The following is a 16,275-nucleotide window of genomic DNA, read 5'->3' on the forward strand; positions in this document are numbered from 1 at the left end:
ATTTTTTCGTTAGATTAGGAATTGTATCGAGCTTGTGAGTGAAAATGGTTTTTTTATGGAATGTATCAATGGTATCGGTACATATCGGTATGTATCGGTGCGTATCGGTATGTTTCGGGACATATCGGTGATGTATCGGTATGTATCGAGCCGTAATCGATACGTATTAAACCACCCACTGAACCCTTTACTAGACGTATCAATGGTATCGATACGTATCAGTCGTATCGTATCGTATCGGCCCGTATCGGTCGATACACTTCGAGACAGTTCATTTTTTTTTTAAAAAGAGACGTATCGGTATGTATCGTATCGGTCAGTATCGTATCGTATCGGTCGATACTTTAAACCATGCGTGATGGTGTTATTTAGGCCCACGGGTCCAGCCAGGTTCTGACCAAGATAGTCGTCGAACAGCATGTCCAGTGGAAGATTTTTGTCAGATGTTGTGGGGCCCAATGGATCTTTGCATGGAGAAGGAATTCCAGAACTTGTGTATGGCTGGAGTGGGGCCCGAATTGATGGAGGTATGGTGGATCTTTGATGGGGAAATTAGCTAGATGAGTTGCTATTTTGTTTGCTTGTTATTTCTTTAGTTTCCTTGTCTTTAGTTTCTATTTTTGTAGTTACTATGGTGGTGTTATTCCCTATTGACAGAAAAAAGAGTAGAAACATTGGTGCTATTCTCAATTGACAGCAAAAGGGTAGAATTTCTATTTAAATAGATTTGATCTATATGGTTTAACAGCCTACTATAGGCCACGCATGTACTGGTTTCTATTTCTGGTTTTTCTCTCTTTGTAATTGCAATCTATTAATACCTGAAAGGAAAGAATCCTCCGGACTGATTTGACTAAAACAAAAGAGAAAGCTATGCCTTGCTGAGTGAGTCAGTTGCTCTCTGAAAGAGTATGGTGAGATGCCATTGGTGAGAGGACGTGGGTGAGAAACCCATCCCTATCCCTTCTTCCCTTCTTCCCTTCTTCTATCCATCGATTTCTTCTTCTCTATTTTCTGCTTTATTCTTAGTTTCTATCTTATTTTCTGTGATTCAACGTATTCCTGAGAAGCATTTGAAGGACTGCTGCTACCTCTGAAAGTTATTGTTGGACAGCCTATTGATCCTAACTGTAGGGTAGGTTAACAGTGCCCTATTTCTACATTTGACACCTGTCTATATGTTATTCAAACTACAACACAAGTTTGGACTGAAAAACACACCATAGACTCTCAACTGAATCATAATATGACTCCATGACCAAAACAGAACCCATAGCCAAAAGCAGTTCCAAATCTAATAGAGTTTCAACTCTCAAGACTTTAATAAATAAATTAATAGAGTTTCAACTTTCAAGACTTTAATAAATAAATAAATATATATATAACAAGAAAGAGGAAAATCCAAAAAACTAAATAAACTCATACTCCCTCTGTTCTGTTAGAGATTGTCCACTTTGGAAATCACATATTTTAAGGAATTGTCACGAATACTCCAACTTACCACTTTGGACAAATTATTTTGTCAAGTTTCCCCTCATCTACGGGCACACCCTATAGCCAGAAGCAGTTCTGAGCATATTTCAAAATCTCGTTTCGTTTTCGAGTATTTCGATCGAGTCAAAACAAAATACAAAATCAAATGAAACAAATGCAATATTTTGGAAATTTCAGTCATCATGTTTCGGAAATCTCAGTAATTTCGGTCTAAAAAATGCACTGTTTCGTCGAAATTCCGGTTATTTCGGTCATTTCGTTTCGGCATTCCATTTACACCCACAAATGGCCAAGCAAAAATCATAGGAAAAATACAAATTTCGACAAAATTTCGGTATCTCGGAAATTTCGGTCTGGCCAAAATGGTCTTCCAAAACGAGATTTAATACTATGGCTCGAAGTCAAATAGAGTTTCAACTATCAAGACTTTAAAAAAACAAAAAAGGAAAAACTAAACAAACAAGCAAAATACTAAAGAAACTCATACTCCCTCTGTTCTGTTAGAGATTGTCCATTTTGAAAATCACACATTTTAAGGAATGGTAATGAAAACTCAAAATTACCCCTTTCTACAAATTATTTTTGTCAGGTTTCTCAATTCCCCTCATCATGAAGTAGGTTGCAAGTTTGTACTAGTGTGACAGTGGGGAAAATGGTAAGAGCAACCAAACTTCATTCATGAATTATAGAAATAATTAACATTTTGGAAGTAGTTAAAAAGACCAAACTGGATAGTTTTAAGGAACAGGAGTATTTACTAAGAAAATGATAAATAAGACGTACTGTAAAACGTAATTTTGAACTTGCTATAAAAATAAGATTGTTTTTCACTAAAAAAAATTTATTAGTTATTGTTATTCACTATAACTAATAAATTGCAACTCACTAAATTATTGCAATTGCTCAAGTAATAGAAATCAAATATGCTAAAAATAGAATTTTTTTTTCCTTCAAAAAAAAAGAACAAATTAAAGGGCTAAGAAACATGAAAAGAATGACACAACCCATCACACACGTGTTAATAACATGTTACTGCATGTGGTTTTATTGACATCGTTTGCTCACAATCTTGAACTTTTCAGCTAGATGATCTCCCATGGATCAATGGATCCAACGGAAGTGGTATGACTCAAATTCCTGTCAGAGAAATGTATCTTTTTTATGCCCATACATAAAGAAGTGAAAAGTTTCAAATTGATAGTTTCTTGTTCATTGAAGCATGACTCAGAACCAGTTTGAATCAAGCAAGTCATGACATTAAGGTCAAAATTTGAGTGTATCCTAATGGGAAGTGAAAGAAACTCAAGAATTAAAGGACTAAAAAGATATGAGGCGACTTGCATTGAATTTTGCATGGTTCTCCTTTTCTTTTCTTTTTTTTGTTGGGGGGGGTGGGGGGGTTAAAAGAGTTTTCCATAATTCATGGATAATGAGTTCAAATTCAGCCTAATGTGATCCAACACATCAAACAAATAGGCCATATTTGTGATCAACCATCAATTGAATAGGAAATGCTGAACGACTGTGATACTTCCCTGGGCATATTCTATTTCAAGGTTTTTTTATAAAATTTAGAAAACATAACATACCGGAGTCATTAGTCATTGATTGGAAGGCCCAAGTGATAAGATTTACACCGCTATATGGTCAAGAATTGAGCCATGAAAAAAGAATGTTGTTCTCTAATTTTTAACAGAATAAAAAGTTATCAAATCCTCAATTATCATAAGAAAATACAGCGTTTTAAGGCCAAGAAAAAAGGAAACTTGCTGAACATAGAAAACAAGGCAATTAGCCCACAACAAGTTGGGCACACACATTTTAAGGTTATGTTGGGGATTCAAGTTTGGATGACTGAGCTCTAAACCGCTTGCCTTTTCGGGTGCAGTGGTCTTTCTCATATCAATGTACGGCGTATGATAGTAATGCATCTCACCCACCACCCCTAAACATTGCATTACATATTAAAGGCAAACTGTATGCATATCAATGTCAACAACATTTACACAAAATGGTGAATCATACCAACAAAGTTTAAAAAGTTTGTCAAAGCAATGTTTCAACATTTTACATTTCTGGTGTAGCAATGTGCAGGACTGTAGGAAGAAGCAAATCCTATTAAAAAGCTCCTAGTTGTCAAGATCCGTTTCCTGCTTCGTTAGGATTAAGGAAAAGCACAAGAATTAAAACTCCAAGTAAATGAACCCGATATTCTTAAATGTATACTGAAGTACAACTTCATTCAACTAATAGCTTGTGTTTTGCTCAAAATTTAAGACAACGACTAAGAAGCAGAACAACCATAAAGATGGAATAAACATTAAAATTTAAGGGAAATTTTTTCCCAAAAGAAATCAGATCTAGACACAGACTTGTTTTCTAAGAGTTCAATTGAATTTTTAAGACCTGAAATGCAAAGTAGTAATTATGGGACGTTAACAATTACACTCCCATTCATCCTTTCTAGGAATGTATGACCCTGCAGAACGCTAAAAAGATCAACAGATTAATCTCCAATTCCCTCAGTTCCATACAAACTTCTCATCACTTGATAATTCGTGAACCACTAAAGACAACCCAGAGAAAGGCATTACCTACCTGGAACAAGCACTGATTTTAAAACCGGTAATCCTGGGAAAATTTACAATGAATGGAACCAACAACATATTTGGTAGCAAAAAATTAAGCAGAACAAATAGGACTTTGAAACAAGCATATACAAGCAATTCACATGCCTTTCAGCCACAGATGGGGAGGGGGGGAGAAAAGAAAGACACAGAATCTTTTGCGGAGCGCATCCATTAACAAGTCTTCTTCTTTTTTTTCTTGGGGGGGGGTTACACTAGATCAAAGAAACCACCAGAGATTTACAAGAGCTACAGACATGTAGACTAGATAGATTTACCTAGCAAGTGGAATAATATCCAGCATCATATAGTGGTGGTCAAAAGCACAGGAAGAGATAAAGGAAAAAAATTCATGAATGCCACATCAAATGTCATGACTAACCAAGCGAACCAAGCATGTTGATTAGAAAGATCAGCCCCAAAGGGGCAAGCATTAACGGCACAATATGGATTTAGAAAATCAACAAAACAAAACAAAAAAGCAAATATTTTTTTAAGGATGGTAACTATTTGTGACAAGAAATCGTCAAGAAAAGGTTCAAAAGAGAACGTATGCAGATATTTGAACCACAAGACAAACCATAAATGCATCAGGCATAACTAATGATTAACCCAACAGCATATGCATTCACAAAAACTAACTGCATTTACTATATGGAAAATTTGGCAAAAGTCAATAACTAAAAAGTCAACCAACCTCATACTCTCTGACCCGGTATATTGGGCTGAGCATTGCACACTGAAGAGCACATCCACGGGCCACACACTCACTTGCATTCAGCGACCGTCTAGGCTCCCTCCTGAAAAAAGAAGCCAACGATCTTGTGATAGCAGGTATCCGAGACCCCGACCCCACAAGCTCAACTGAATGGATCTTATCCACAGTCAAACCAGCATCAGCTACAGCCCTATTACAAGGAACTGTAATCCTCTCCAATAAACCAGACGACAGCTTCTCAAACTCCTCCCTTTTAATAAAACTCTTCACATCTTTCTCATCCATCAAACACTCGATATTCAGTGGTGCCTCTGCATTTGCACTTAGGACCTTCTTCAATTTCTCACATGCTGCTCTCAACCTTATAGATGCCCTGACATTTGAATGCACATCAATATTATACTTCTCTTTGAACTGCGATGCAAAATAACTAAACAAAACCTCATCGAATTCCCTCCCTCCCAAGTTTCTATCAAAAGCATGAGAAACGATCTTCATATGGCCCGCCTCAAATGCTGCAACAGAGACCTGCGTGTCACAATGACCAATGTCGACAAACACAACATAAGAAGGACCTGTAGTGGAGAAATCCGTTTTGTAAATCCCATAACCAAGTGCAGTGGCAGTACAGTCATGCATCAACCTCAATGTTTTCAACCCAGCTATTGCTGCAGCATTCAAATACCCACGTCTTTGCAAATCAGTGAAGTATGAAGGAATGCCAATAACACAATCCGAGACTGGATTTTCCAGATTCTTCTCTGCCATCTGTTTCAAATGTGAGAAAAGCATTGCCAAAATTTGAACAGGAGTAAACTTCTGAGTCTCCCCCATATATTGCAAATGGATCAGAATTCCACCATCAGCAGCCTCTGAAGTCTCAAAGGGGAAGAAACGGAGTTCATTCTGAACATCAGGCTGCCTGAAGTTCAAACCAATCAACCTCTTCACCTGAGAGATTGTGGATTTTGGATTCATGGTTGCAGAAGCAGCTCCAGCGGAGCCCAAGAACCGTTGCTTCTCACCAAATGAGACAACAGATGGTGTTTCACGATTCGATTCCTCGTTAAGCAAAACATCAATGCCCCGCTGCTTTGCAGCAGCAACGACGCACTTATCATTTCCGACATCAAACCCCAACACACTCATCTTAACTCAAGGAGAGCACAAAACTCTCAAATCCTACAATGAATTGAACAAAAACCACTAGAAGCACACTAGATTCATTGAATCGTGACAGTGAAAAAGTCGCCAAATCCTAAAGCAGCTAATCTCTCAAGCTGAGCAGTGAATTCATCAAATTCAGATAGCCGGAACAAAAGCTCACTGCATCGACAATGAAAAGTTCGTTCAATTACATAAATTCAAAACAACTGATTCCGAATTCATCAACTAGACCCTACATTCCGCAAGAGCAACCTTAAACAACGGTCAACAGCCAAAGGCAGCGAAAATTGGATGGAATCGACAACAACAAACCTCCCTAACGATAATTACAGCTCAATAATGACAGACGAAGACAAATAAAAATGAATATCTCGAGAATTTTTTACAAGATATTCAATTAGTAATCACGAAATAGTTCGATCACGCAAAATTAATTTTAGCTTCAATGAAACAGATACGAACAGAGAAAAGAAGAATTAGACGTACCTGATTCAGGAACAATTGAGGAAGAGGAGGAAAAGGGGAATGGGAGAGAAAACCCTAGAATTGGAGAGAGAACGAGATTCGAGGGAATGAGCGGTGGCTGAGAGACGAACGCCCGGGAAAAGAGAACCCGTCTTTGAAGGTATATAAGGAGAAGGAAGAACACAAGAGCAAAAGCGGAGCGTTTTAGAGCCAGCCAACCAGCCGTGGGCAACGATTTCACAGGGTTTTCCCGGAAAAAAGGTGTTGGTTCTACTAAATTCGTGACACCCACAGAACCTAACCACACGCACTCTTTTGCATTTCTCCTTATTTCCACGTCAGATTCAAGAGAAACAAGGCGGCCCCAAGGAATCTTCTAAGATCATACTAAAAACATGGGAGCACGTCATCGAGACGAAGTCTACGTGGGTTCACCTGATTTTCGATCTACACCGTCCAATTCGTTGAGAGTTGGTAGACCAGAACACCACGACCCTAATGTATCAAAGGTGATCAGACCATTTTGGTCATGTTTAAGTTATTTATGGTTCCTGGTCAAAATTCAAAGCATTCAGGGTTCTTCCTTTTGGGCAAGAACATTCAAAGCCGAAGTATTTCCCAAGGACTTACCTGTTTGATTCAAAAGTTCTTTCAAAAATAGGGTCTTCACTTGGAACAGCATTGCTGCTTTATTATTTTTTTTGTTTTTTGGTAAAGATTGCTGCTTTATTATCAAATCTAAACAAATTATCTTTTCTTAGATAGGTAATGGAAATAGAACACATTGCTGGTATATGACCCTTGGATCCCCTCAATCCCGGGTTTTTCTCTGCCACCAAAGATTGTACATGTTCGTTCCTTAAGCAGGGTTAAGGACTTAATATTTGATAGTGTATGGGATTTTGCATTACTCAATAATAATTTTTCTGATGTTTTTATTGATGAAATCTTGAAGATCAATGTTACAGAATTTGATGATCAATGGAGATGCTCCTTATCTAGTATTGGATCTGATGAACCACAAATTATCCCAATCTATCAGAAGATGCCACGTGTCCCTGAACAACAGGAGATCCACCTAGACACCAACAGCAGGAGATCCACCCGGACACTAACAGCAGGAAATCCACCCAGACACCAGCTACACCTTGGGCACCATCACCCTCACTTGGGTGCCATCCCCTGGTGTGCCATCCACCAGGGCGCCAGCCGCCCTAGGCACCACCCACCTTGGGCCAAGGACCACCTGGACATCTTTCCCTCTCAGGCCTCATCCACTGAGGTATTGAGACCTCGACAGGGTGCAGGTACAAGCTGGACGACACCACCACCACGTCGCCATCAAGATATACACCACCGCGAGGACTCCGGGCCATCACCTACCACTTACGTAACCCGAATGGACTTAAGCACCAGGGACCTTATCTACCACGTAGAAGGATCTATCCACCAAGAAGGACAACCCTACTGGGATACTAAGTCTCACGAGAAGACAAACAACCAGGGAGGAGCCCTGCTACTCAGGACTCCTCAACCCACGAAGAAGACTCCACATCAACTAGGGACTCTCCACTCCACCACAGACCACTATAAAAGAAGAGGTATCTCACACCCTCAACCCATATGGAATAATCAGTATTCATCTGTTTGCTCAGGAGATCTGACTTTGGCATCGGAGAGCCCTAGGCCGGAACCACACCAGTTCTCTCTGGTGACTTCTTGGTCCTCTTGCAGGTGACGGCACTCGCAGGACCACCCGACGATTTCCTGACGCAACAGGATCTTTTTCCACTCAACACGAGGCCAAGTTCATTGATGCAACTAATCAATCTAGCTCCATTCCCATTGAATGGTGGCGATTATTTTGGAAAATTAATATTCATTCTAAAATTTAAAATGTTCTTTTGGCATGTCTTAAATGCAGGACTGCTTGTCAAAGCAACTCTCTCAAAATGGATGTCTGTCGAGCCAACATGTGTTTTCTGTGTTTCTTGTGATGAATCCATTTGGCATCTTTTTCTATCATGTGATTGGACTAAGTGTATCTGGGCATCAAGCCCTCTCAGATTGAGAACAGAGCTTCTCTCCAATCCTTCAATGGCACATCTGTGTGCTTCTTTTCTTCATTCTAAAGTCATGGATAAATAATCTTCTATTTGGTTTTGTTCTGTTTTTATTATTACCTGCTATTTTGGTTGGAATGTAAAGAACAAAGTAATTAAAGGGTTAAAAGGCTCCTTGCCCCGACCAATGAGTCCGAATTAATCTAATAGTTGTAATTTAGAAGCAATTTCCATCCCCTTTAGCTAGAGTTGATCTTCAATTGGTTATCAAGGATGTAATTAAATGGCTTTCTAATTTAAATATTCACTCTCCCCCCCCCCCTAGCATCAACCCCCATTGCATCTCCACTAACCACACCCCACTAATATGATGAATCATGTCTCTAACCCCGATTTACAACTCCCTATTTTAATATGTACAGGCATATATAATCCTCAAATAAGATTAACCAGCTGGGCTTTTTACATTTTGCTAGCTGAACAAGGTGTTTTAACATCTGCAAGTTGCCTCACAACAACTGATGCGATGGAAGCTAAATTATTTGAAATTCTACAGGGGTGGAAACATGTTGAAGATGCTAACATCAATCTCAAAGAAATTTGGTGCAACAATAGAGCTCTATGCACACATATCTACACCCTTTTGACCATATGTGCATACCCCGGAACCTAGTCAGGCTTTATTTTGATTAGCTGATAAAATAGAAAATTTTACTAGTATTAGATTCGCTTGGAGTAGTAATGAACTTTTATATAGCACAGTTAGACTGTTGGCTTTCAATGCCCTAAAGGATTATTGTAACTCCTCTCAACAAAACTTTGATGTAGATTCCTCTCTATAATTTTATATATTTTACCATTTTCATCAAAAAAAAAAAAAATTCAAAGCATTCAGCCTTAGCAACGATGATGCTAAGACGCTAAGTCAAGATCCTCATCCTCCTCTACTAGTACTTGGATGTCATCGCGTGTGTGGTTATGTGGTTATATAATGCCTCATGCCCCATAGTTCGAAAACTGAGTTTTGACTAGGGGAGTCACCCAAGTCGAGGCAAATTTTTGGAAAACCTAGTCAAGAATCATGTACATTAGGTCAGGGTAAAAAATAACATGAAGGGTTGTACCCAGAAGGCTCTCGCATTTTGCAGGGTCTGAGAGAGGTAGATGGTAGGCAGCCTTACCCCCTTCACGGAGAGGTTGATTCCCAAGACTCGAACTTGCGCCACTACGTTGACGATAACGAGACCTTGCCATCGCACCAAGCAACAACCCTCTGCACAAAAAAAATAATGAGATTGGATTATAAATTGTAAGAGTCAAAAGGAGTTCGGTATTTTTACCCATTCATAACAAAGTCGGCGAGTTTAGTCGTTTTTTAAAAACCATAAAATCGATTCACTTAGAAATTGAGTTGAGTAAAACAATAAATTTGTATTCTAAAACAATAAGTAATCCTCAACTCCTCATCGACTCCCTTCTCTTGTTCAATGGCATAAACTCAAAATGCATTAATATGTGATTCCTTGGTGTTTTTTTTTTTTTCTGGTTTTTCCATATTTTGTTTGTATTTTTTCTGATTTTTTACTAATTTATAGATATTTCTTGCATTAAATTTTAAAATAACAAAAAACGTGACTTGTCTTGACTAGGTTTGACAAACTGAGTCACTAGGTTTTTTTTTAAAGACGAGTGAAGTCAGAAAACCTGGTTTTCCAACCATGCCACACCCTAACCAATGCTCAGATCTTACTATGATTGTGGGGGCCATCCCTGCGTTAGTGTGGTTCCCATAATCAAAATAAACTAGGTAGATTGCAACACATGCGGGTTGGACCGAGTTCTCATCCCCCACAATAATGAGGTTCCTTCACATTATTAATATTGATGGGAATCCTAGGGGTAGGCAGACTTCATATAATACGAGGGATAAAAATGACCCTTGATTCTCTTAATTGTGGGTGGGGTACTTTTTTTCATTGGTGAATTCTTGAAGAGGACATTTTTATCACTCTCTTATACTTCTCATATATTTACTCAAACTCTTCCTATTCCAAACTTCTTTAAAAAAAAATTTCTACCTCTCTATCTTCTCTGGTAATACAAAATTTCTAAATTATCCATGACCCCTCCCCTCCCCCAAGCACCTCCCCCTACAACACTCCTCTCACAGCTCCCTCAAGCATCTCCCCAACCGACCCTCCTCCACCCTCCACCCTTCGCCCTGCCACCACTCGCATGGCCCCACCTTCATCCCTGATTTGGGAGGGAGAGGGGTTACTAACTTTATCAATTAAAGATATACATGGTCTCTTTCAATTTATTCATAACTCAAACATGCTTTTACAGATGGAGGGTCAGAAGCACTAGATGAAGAAGAAGACAGTGACACGAAATCAGTGCTTCCCTGCAATCGGTCATCCCCTTCCTAGAGGCCAGGGCAAGTAAGAACTTGTTGGTGCTGTTAGGCATACGATGTCATATTTTGTTGTTTTGTGGGCTGATTCTGAAAGGCCGTTAAAAGGTACCATTGATTTCCTCAAGGGCTAAGGAATTTTTTTGAAGGGCTACAAGGGTATTTTGGTAATGTGTGCCTATGTAGGTTTCACAATATATTTGTAATGAGAGTTCATTCTCTGTAATTTGAGAGAGGTGTGAGGACGAACAAGTTGTCCGACACCGTACATAAACATTTTTCCTAGTATTATTTTAGACATTTCATTCATCCCCGAATATATATATTTAAGATTTGAAATTATTTGTTCCTTCTCCCCATCCAATTGTACATTGACTGAAGACGATTTACTTTTATCAAGATCCCCCATGTCTATTGGATTGCGGATCTAAATCTTTTTTCAGTTTCTTTGTCAAGTTTTGAAGTTTCAGTCACTGGAAAAGATTTTGAACAAGTTTTGAACAAAAAGAAAATTAGCACCAAATAAGAAAAACTATGGGCATTTTACGAAACAAGAGTCACTTTGTCGATTGTAGTTAAGTAGTTAGTATCTTAAATGGAATTAACTCAGTGGAGCAGATCTAAGATTGCACAAGTTTGCATGATTTGGCAAAGGATCCATGCTCAGTCCAACCAAAGGTGATCATTTGTGAGGGTGAGGTAATAATGCAAAATTTCATTTAGTCTGAACTTTTAACTTTTTGTTGCTTTTCTATCTTCTTTTGGTATAGAAAATTGAAACATGCTATTTTGTTGAAAAAAGAGGTTCTGAATTTCATATTTCTATCAGTTACTTTGTTAGTTGTATTTTCACTTTTGTTCCAAGGGAGAATAAAAGCTTGGTTGACTCCTTGCCAAGAGGGCCCTATCGATGACGTGTACGATGGTGTGGCCTATTTCTGATCGATGGTTGCGTTATTTGTGTAATGCCCCGCCATGAGTTTTTCACGTTATCCTTAATAATATTTTCTTACACACACACCAAAAAAAAAAACCAGAATTTTGAAACACATTGTTTAAGTATGACAATTTGTGTAATACCCCGACCCAAGTGCTGTCTTTTAATATTAGTTATTATTATTTTTTGGATTATTTTCAAATGCCCCCCTGAAAATGGCCAAACTTACAATTGTCCCCCTGAACTTTCACTAATTTCACATGCACCCCTGCTTTCTAAACTAAGTACCACTATAGTCCCTCCCGTTAGTCACAGACGTCATGTTATAACGGATCCAGTTTTTGAACATTGTTGGACCATTCTGCCCCTTGATAGAGTAGAATGACAAAATTGCCCTTACTTTAAAAAAAAAAAGTTAATGAAAAAAATGCCCTAACTTTAAAAAAAAAAAAAAAAAAAAAGTTACGGATGGGTACGCCCTGTTTTTGGTTTCGTCATCGATTTTCTTCTCATCTTAGGCGCCGGTGTTGTCCTCAACAAACTCACCGACACTAAACCTGTTAGCCCCAAGAAGAAGAAAAGTTCGGTTTTATCTTCTTCTTCTTCTTCTTCTTCATCTACTTCATCTGGATTGAACTATGAGGTTTTCTTGAGTTTCAGAGGTGAAGACACTGGCAATAGCTTCACTGATCACCTCTACAAAGCTCTGAAAGACAATGAAATTCACACCTTCAGAGATGACGATGAACTCAACACAGGAGAAGGGATCGGTCCAGAGCTTCTCGCCGCAATCCAGCAATCGACGATCGCGATCCCGATCTTCTCCAAAGGCTATGCTTCTAGCAAATGATGCCTTATTGAGATCGCCATGATAGCAGAGTGCAAGAAGAAGGGGCAAATTGTGTTGCCGATTTTCTATAGAGTGGAACCATCGGATCAAGGAGCTCCCACGATTTAGGGCTTTAAAAAACCAGGGAATTTTTTTTCTCTTTTTCAAAACCAACAAAGTGTTCTAAATCAAAGAAGAGAACCCTTCTCAAATTGATAAAAACATCTGGAACCCTAAGTTTCTGATATCACTACTAGTCTTCAAGCTTTGTATTCACAAAACAACAAATATATTTGAATAAATGAAATAAATAAGTAGTTGAAAACGTTACAACTTGCAAGAACATGGTTTGTAACTAAATGAGAGTGGAGCATTTGAAGACAGAAGAAAAGAGACCTAGAGAAGGAAACACGATCGAGAAGAAGGATCGGCACTGGTCTGCGTTGTGCTTATGGAGGAATGCTTTGACTGCAGTGGAAGCAGCAGAGATCATGAGAGGAGATGAAGAGGCGAGGATGGTGGACGCGAGCTCTCCAGCTTTGTTATAAGAGTCCATGGGGTATGAGTGAGGAATCATCGCAGCTCCGGTGAAGCTCAGAACCTTTGGATTGGGTTTTGAGGTTGAGAGTTCGTGAAGGAGAAGCGAGACAGAACACGAAGAACAGCGACTGTTGTTGCAGGGATGATTGCAAATGGGTTAAAAGATACCTGCAACTCATCTCATCTTCCCCAAATCGATTTGGGGAAGATGAGTTCCAGGGTTTGTGGTTTTTTTTTTTTTTTTTTTTTTTTTTTTTTTTTTTTTTTCAAATAAGGGTATTTTTGTCATTCTACCCTATCAAGGGGCAGAATGGTCCATCAATGTTACAAAATTGGGATCCGTTATAACATAACAGATCTGTCTAACGGGAGGGACTGTAGTGGTACTTAGTTTGGAAAGCAGGGGTGCACGTGGAATTAGTAAAAATTCAGGGGGGGCAACTGTAAGTTTGGTCATTTTTAAGGGGCATTTGAAAATAATCCTTTTTTTTTTATAGAGTGACTGGACTGATGGAAGGAGATCGATTCTACTATATGATATTGTTTGATTTTGATAAGAATTCTCTTGTAATTATGATTTTTACTTGTGTTAAAATGATTCATGGGCTTATTCTTGATTAATGGCTAGGTATGGGCCTTATGAGATTTTTTATTAAAGCCTATGGTTTTTATTTTATTTATGGGCCTGAAATGTAATGTACGTGTTTGATTTTGGGCCAATTTGTGAAATTGAGTTCATTTAGGTTCATTTGGTTTGATTTAATTTCATTTATGCATTTAAGTTAATTTAAGTGAATTTAATTTGAGTAAATTTAAGTGAATTTGGCCTGAGTTAATTTAAATGAATTTAAGTGAATTTGGCTTGAGTTAATTTAAGTGAATTTGGGTTGAGTTAATTTTAATCTAACAATGAAACTAAGGGTATTTAAGTAAAGACATTAGCTAGATATTTTATCCTTAAGCACTATTGGATGTTAGGTTAGGGCTTAGGTTTTTGACATGATTTTTTGGGTATTTTCAAATGGAGACTTGATATTTACCAAAGTGCCATGAATTATAAATAGTCCTTATGGAAAAGAAAATTCACCATTGTTTTAGTTCTATTCACTTTGCTAAAGAAGAGAAAGAGGAAAAAAAAATAAAAAATAAAGAAGAAGGGGATTTTACTTTGGATTGAAGATTTGAAGGTCTTTATGATGAAATTGAAGATGATTGAATCAAGTTTAGGGATATAATTGAAGGATTTAAGCTTTGGTTTGAAGGAGCAATCTCCTACTTGAAATCTAAAGGTAAGTAAGCTTGATTATAGCTTTAATCTTTGAATTAAAAGTATAGATCTATGAAATTGATTGTTTAAACCTTTTGTTTAGGTTGTAAGGAAGTTATAGTTATGTTGATTTGAAGGAATCCCTTGATTGGAGAAGAGGATTGAAGGAAGAACACTTGAAATTAAGAGTTTTTTCTTGAAAAAAAAGGTATTTCTTTTTATTCTTAAATTGATTGATTTATGAATTATTTGATGTCTCTAAGGGATTTTAAAGCATTAATTTGAGGGGTTTTAGTAGGCTATTTCATGTTTGGGAGCTAGGAGAAGAAACCCCCAAAGTTTGAAAATGGGTTTTTCATTTGAGAAGAAGGTATCTCCTTTTGATTAATTGATTGATCAAATTAGCATAAGTTAGAGCTTTCTAAGTAAATTTGGAAGTTTAATTTGCTAGGTATTAATGATAGAAAGCATGCTTGGGAACTTGGGAATAAAATCCCCAATGTTGGAATGAGTTTTTATAGAATTTCTTCAATTTCGGATTTCATGTTATATTTTTCCCTAAACAGAATGGTCCCAAAAATTGAAAATGTGATTTTTCAAAAAATGTTTATACAGCTTTGTTCTATATTTTGGTCAGTCCTTGGACACCAAGAATGACATAAAAATGGATTAATTTAATGACCCTTAGGGCCACTCAAAGATTGGAACCAAGTTGAAAATATTGGAAAGCGTTGAAAGGTAAGTAATGATACATGATCATATTAAAATTTATGGTTATAAAATAAATGTATTTTTGAATGATCAAATGAACAAATAAATGAGTGTTATTATTGTTAGGATTTTCCCAAAATGTGACGAGTGTGGGCTTAATTAATTATCGGGTCGATCATTGATGGGGATCAAGAAATACAAAGGCTGACGTGGCATGCTACTATTTTATTGAGACGGACCGGACCAGCTTGGCCCATTGTGGAAGTGGGTTAGGGTTTGGGGAGTATTATAAATACTACTGATGAGGGGTCCCTGCAGTCACTATTCTCTTTTCTCTTTTCTCCACAAGAAAGGGAGCTGTGGGAGAGTCTAGGAGACGGCAGAAGATCCCCATCGCGGATTGCATTCATTATCTGACGGATTGTTGCAGCTATTGGAGGCGATCTTATATGTTCTTCATTAACACACGTGGGTGCCAGGTACACTTTTGTTTTCCTTGCGTTATTTGATTCAATCGTATTCTAGAAACCTGTATAGGGACAGATTCGGGTTTGGCAAAACCCTTGCGTGTTCTAATAAGTGGCATCAGAGATGACCATACAGACCTAAGATCGATTGATTAAGAACTTGGATCGAGTTTTGACGACGAAAATTGGGATTTTTGACAAAACCGTACGTTTTTGCCGTTGCCGGATTTTTCCACTAGCGAAAGTTGAATATTTTTATATGGGTGCGAAGGGCTCGGAGAGACGACCGCGGCAACGTGTGGATCATCACCGCCGGTGGCTGGACACTTCGGCCAAAGACGCTAGTGAGATCCACGCGCCGGCGGCCGTTACAGAAAAAGAAAAAAAGAAAAAAGAAATTCATAGCGATGCTGACGTCATCGAGACGTCAGCCCTGATACTTGCGGGTCACGTTTGACCCGGTCAAAGCTGAACCGACCCGAGTCAAACATGACTTGTCTTTCGACCTATTTTTGACCTGATGGCCCGGTTGGGTGGACCAGTGGTTAGGTTCAGGTGAACCATGTTCGGTCTTGTT

At 38.2% G+C, this 16,275-nt stretch overlaps 1 protein-coding gene across 2 annotated transcripts in view; it reads right to left on the reverse strand.

Annotated features, from left to right (window-relative positions):
* LOC122642488 (heat shock 70 kDa protein 16) overlaps positions 1 to 6,745 on the reverse strand; it is a 56,890-nt gene extending 50,145 nt beyond the window's left edge. Inside the window, exons 1-2 of one of the 2 annotated variants that reach the window (XM_043835986.1) lie at positions 6,493 to 6,745; positions 4,819 to 6,165 (exon numbers count right to left, since the gene is read on the reverse strand). In XM_043835986.1, coding sequence (XP_043691921.1) covers positions 4,819 to 5,988 — 1,170 coding nt within the window. In that variant the 5' untranslated portion in view covers positions 5,989 to 6,165; positions 6,493 to 6,745. The remainder of the gene's footprint in view (positions 1 to 4,818; positions 6,166 to 6,492) is intronic. The other variant, XM_043835985.1, reaches the window with a different exon arrangement.
* Positions 6,746 to 16,275: the final 9,530 nt, after the last annotated feature.

The sequence above is a fragment of the Telopea speciosissima genome, chromosome 10 (genome assembly GCF_018873765.1).
Source record: "Telopea speciosissima isolate NSW1024214 ecotype Mountain lineage chromosome 10, Tspe_v1, whole genome shotgun sequence".
NCBI classification, from domain to species: domain Eukaryota; kingdom Viridiplantae; phylum Streptophyta; class Magnoliopsida; order Proteales; family Proteaceae; genus Telopea; species Telopea speciosissima.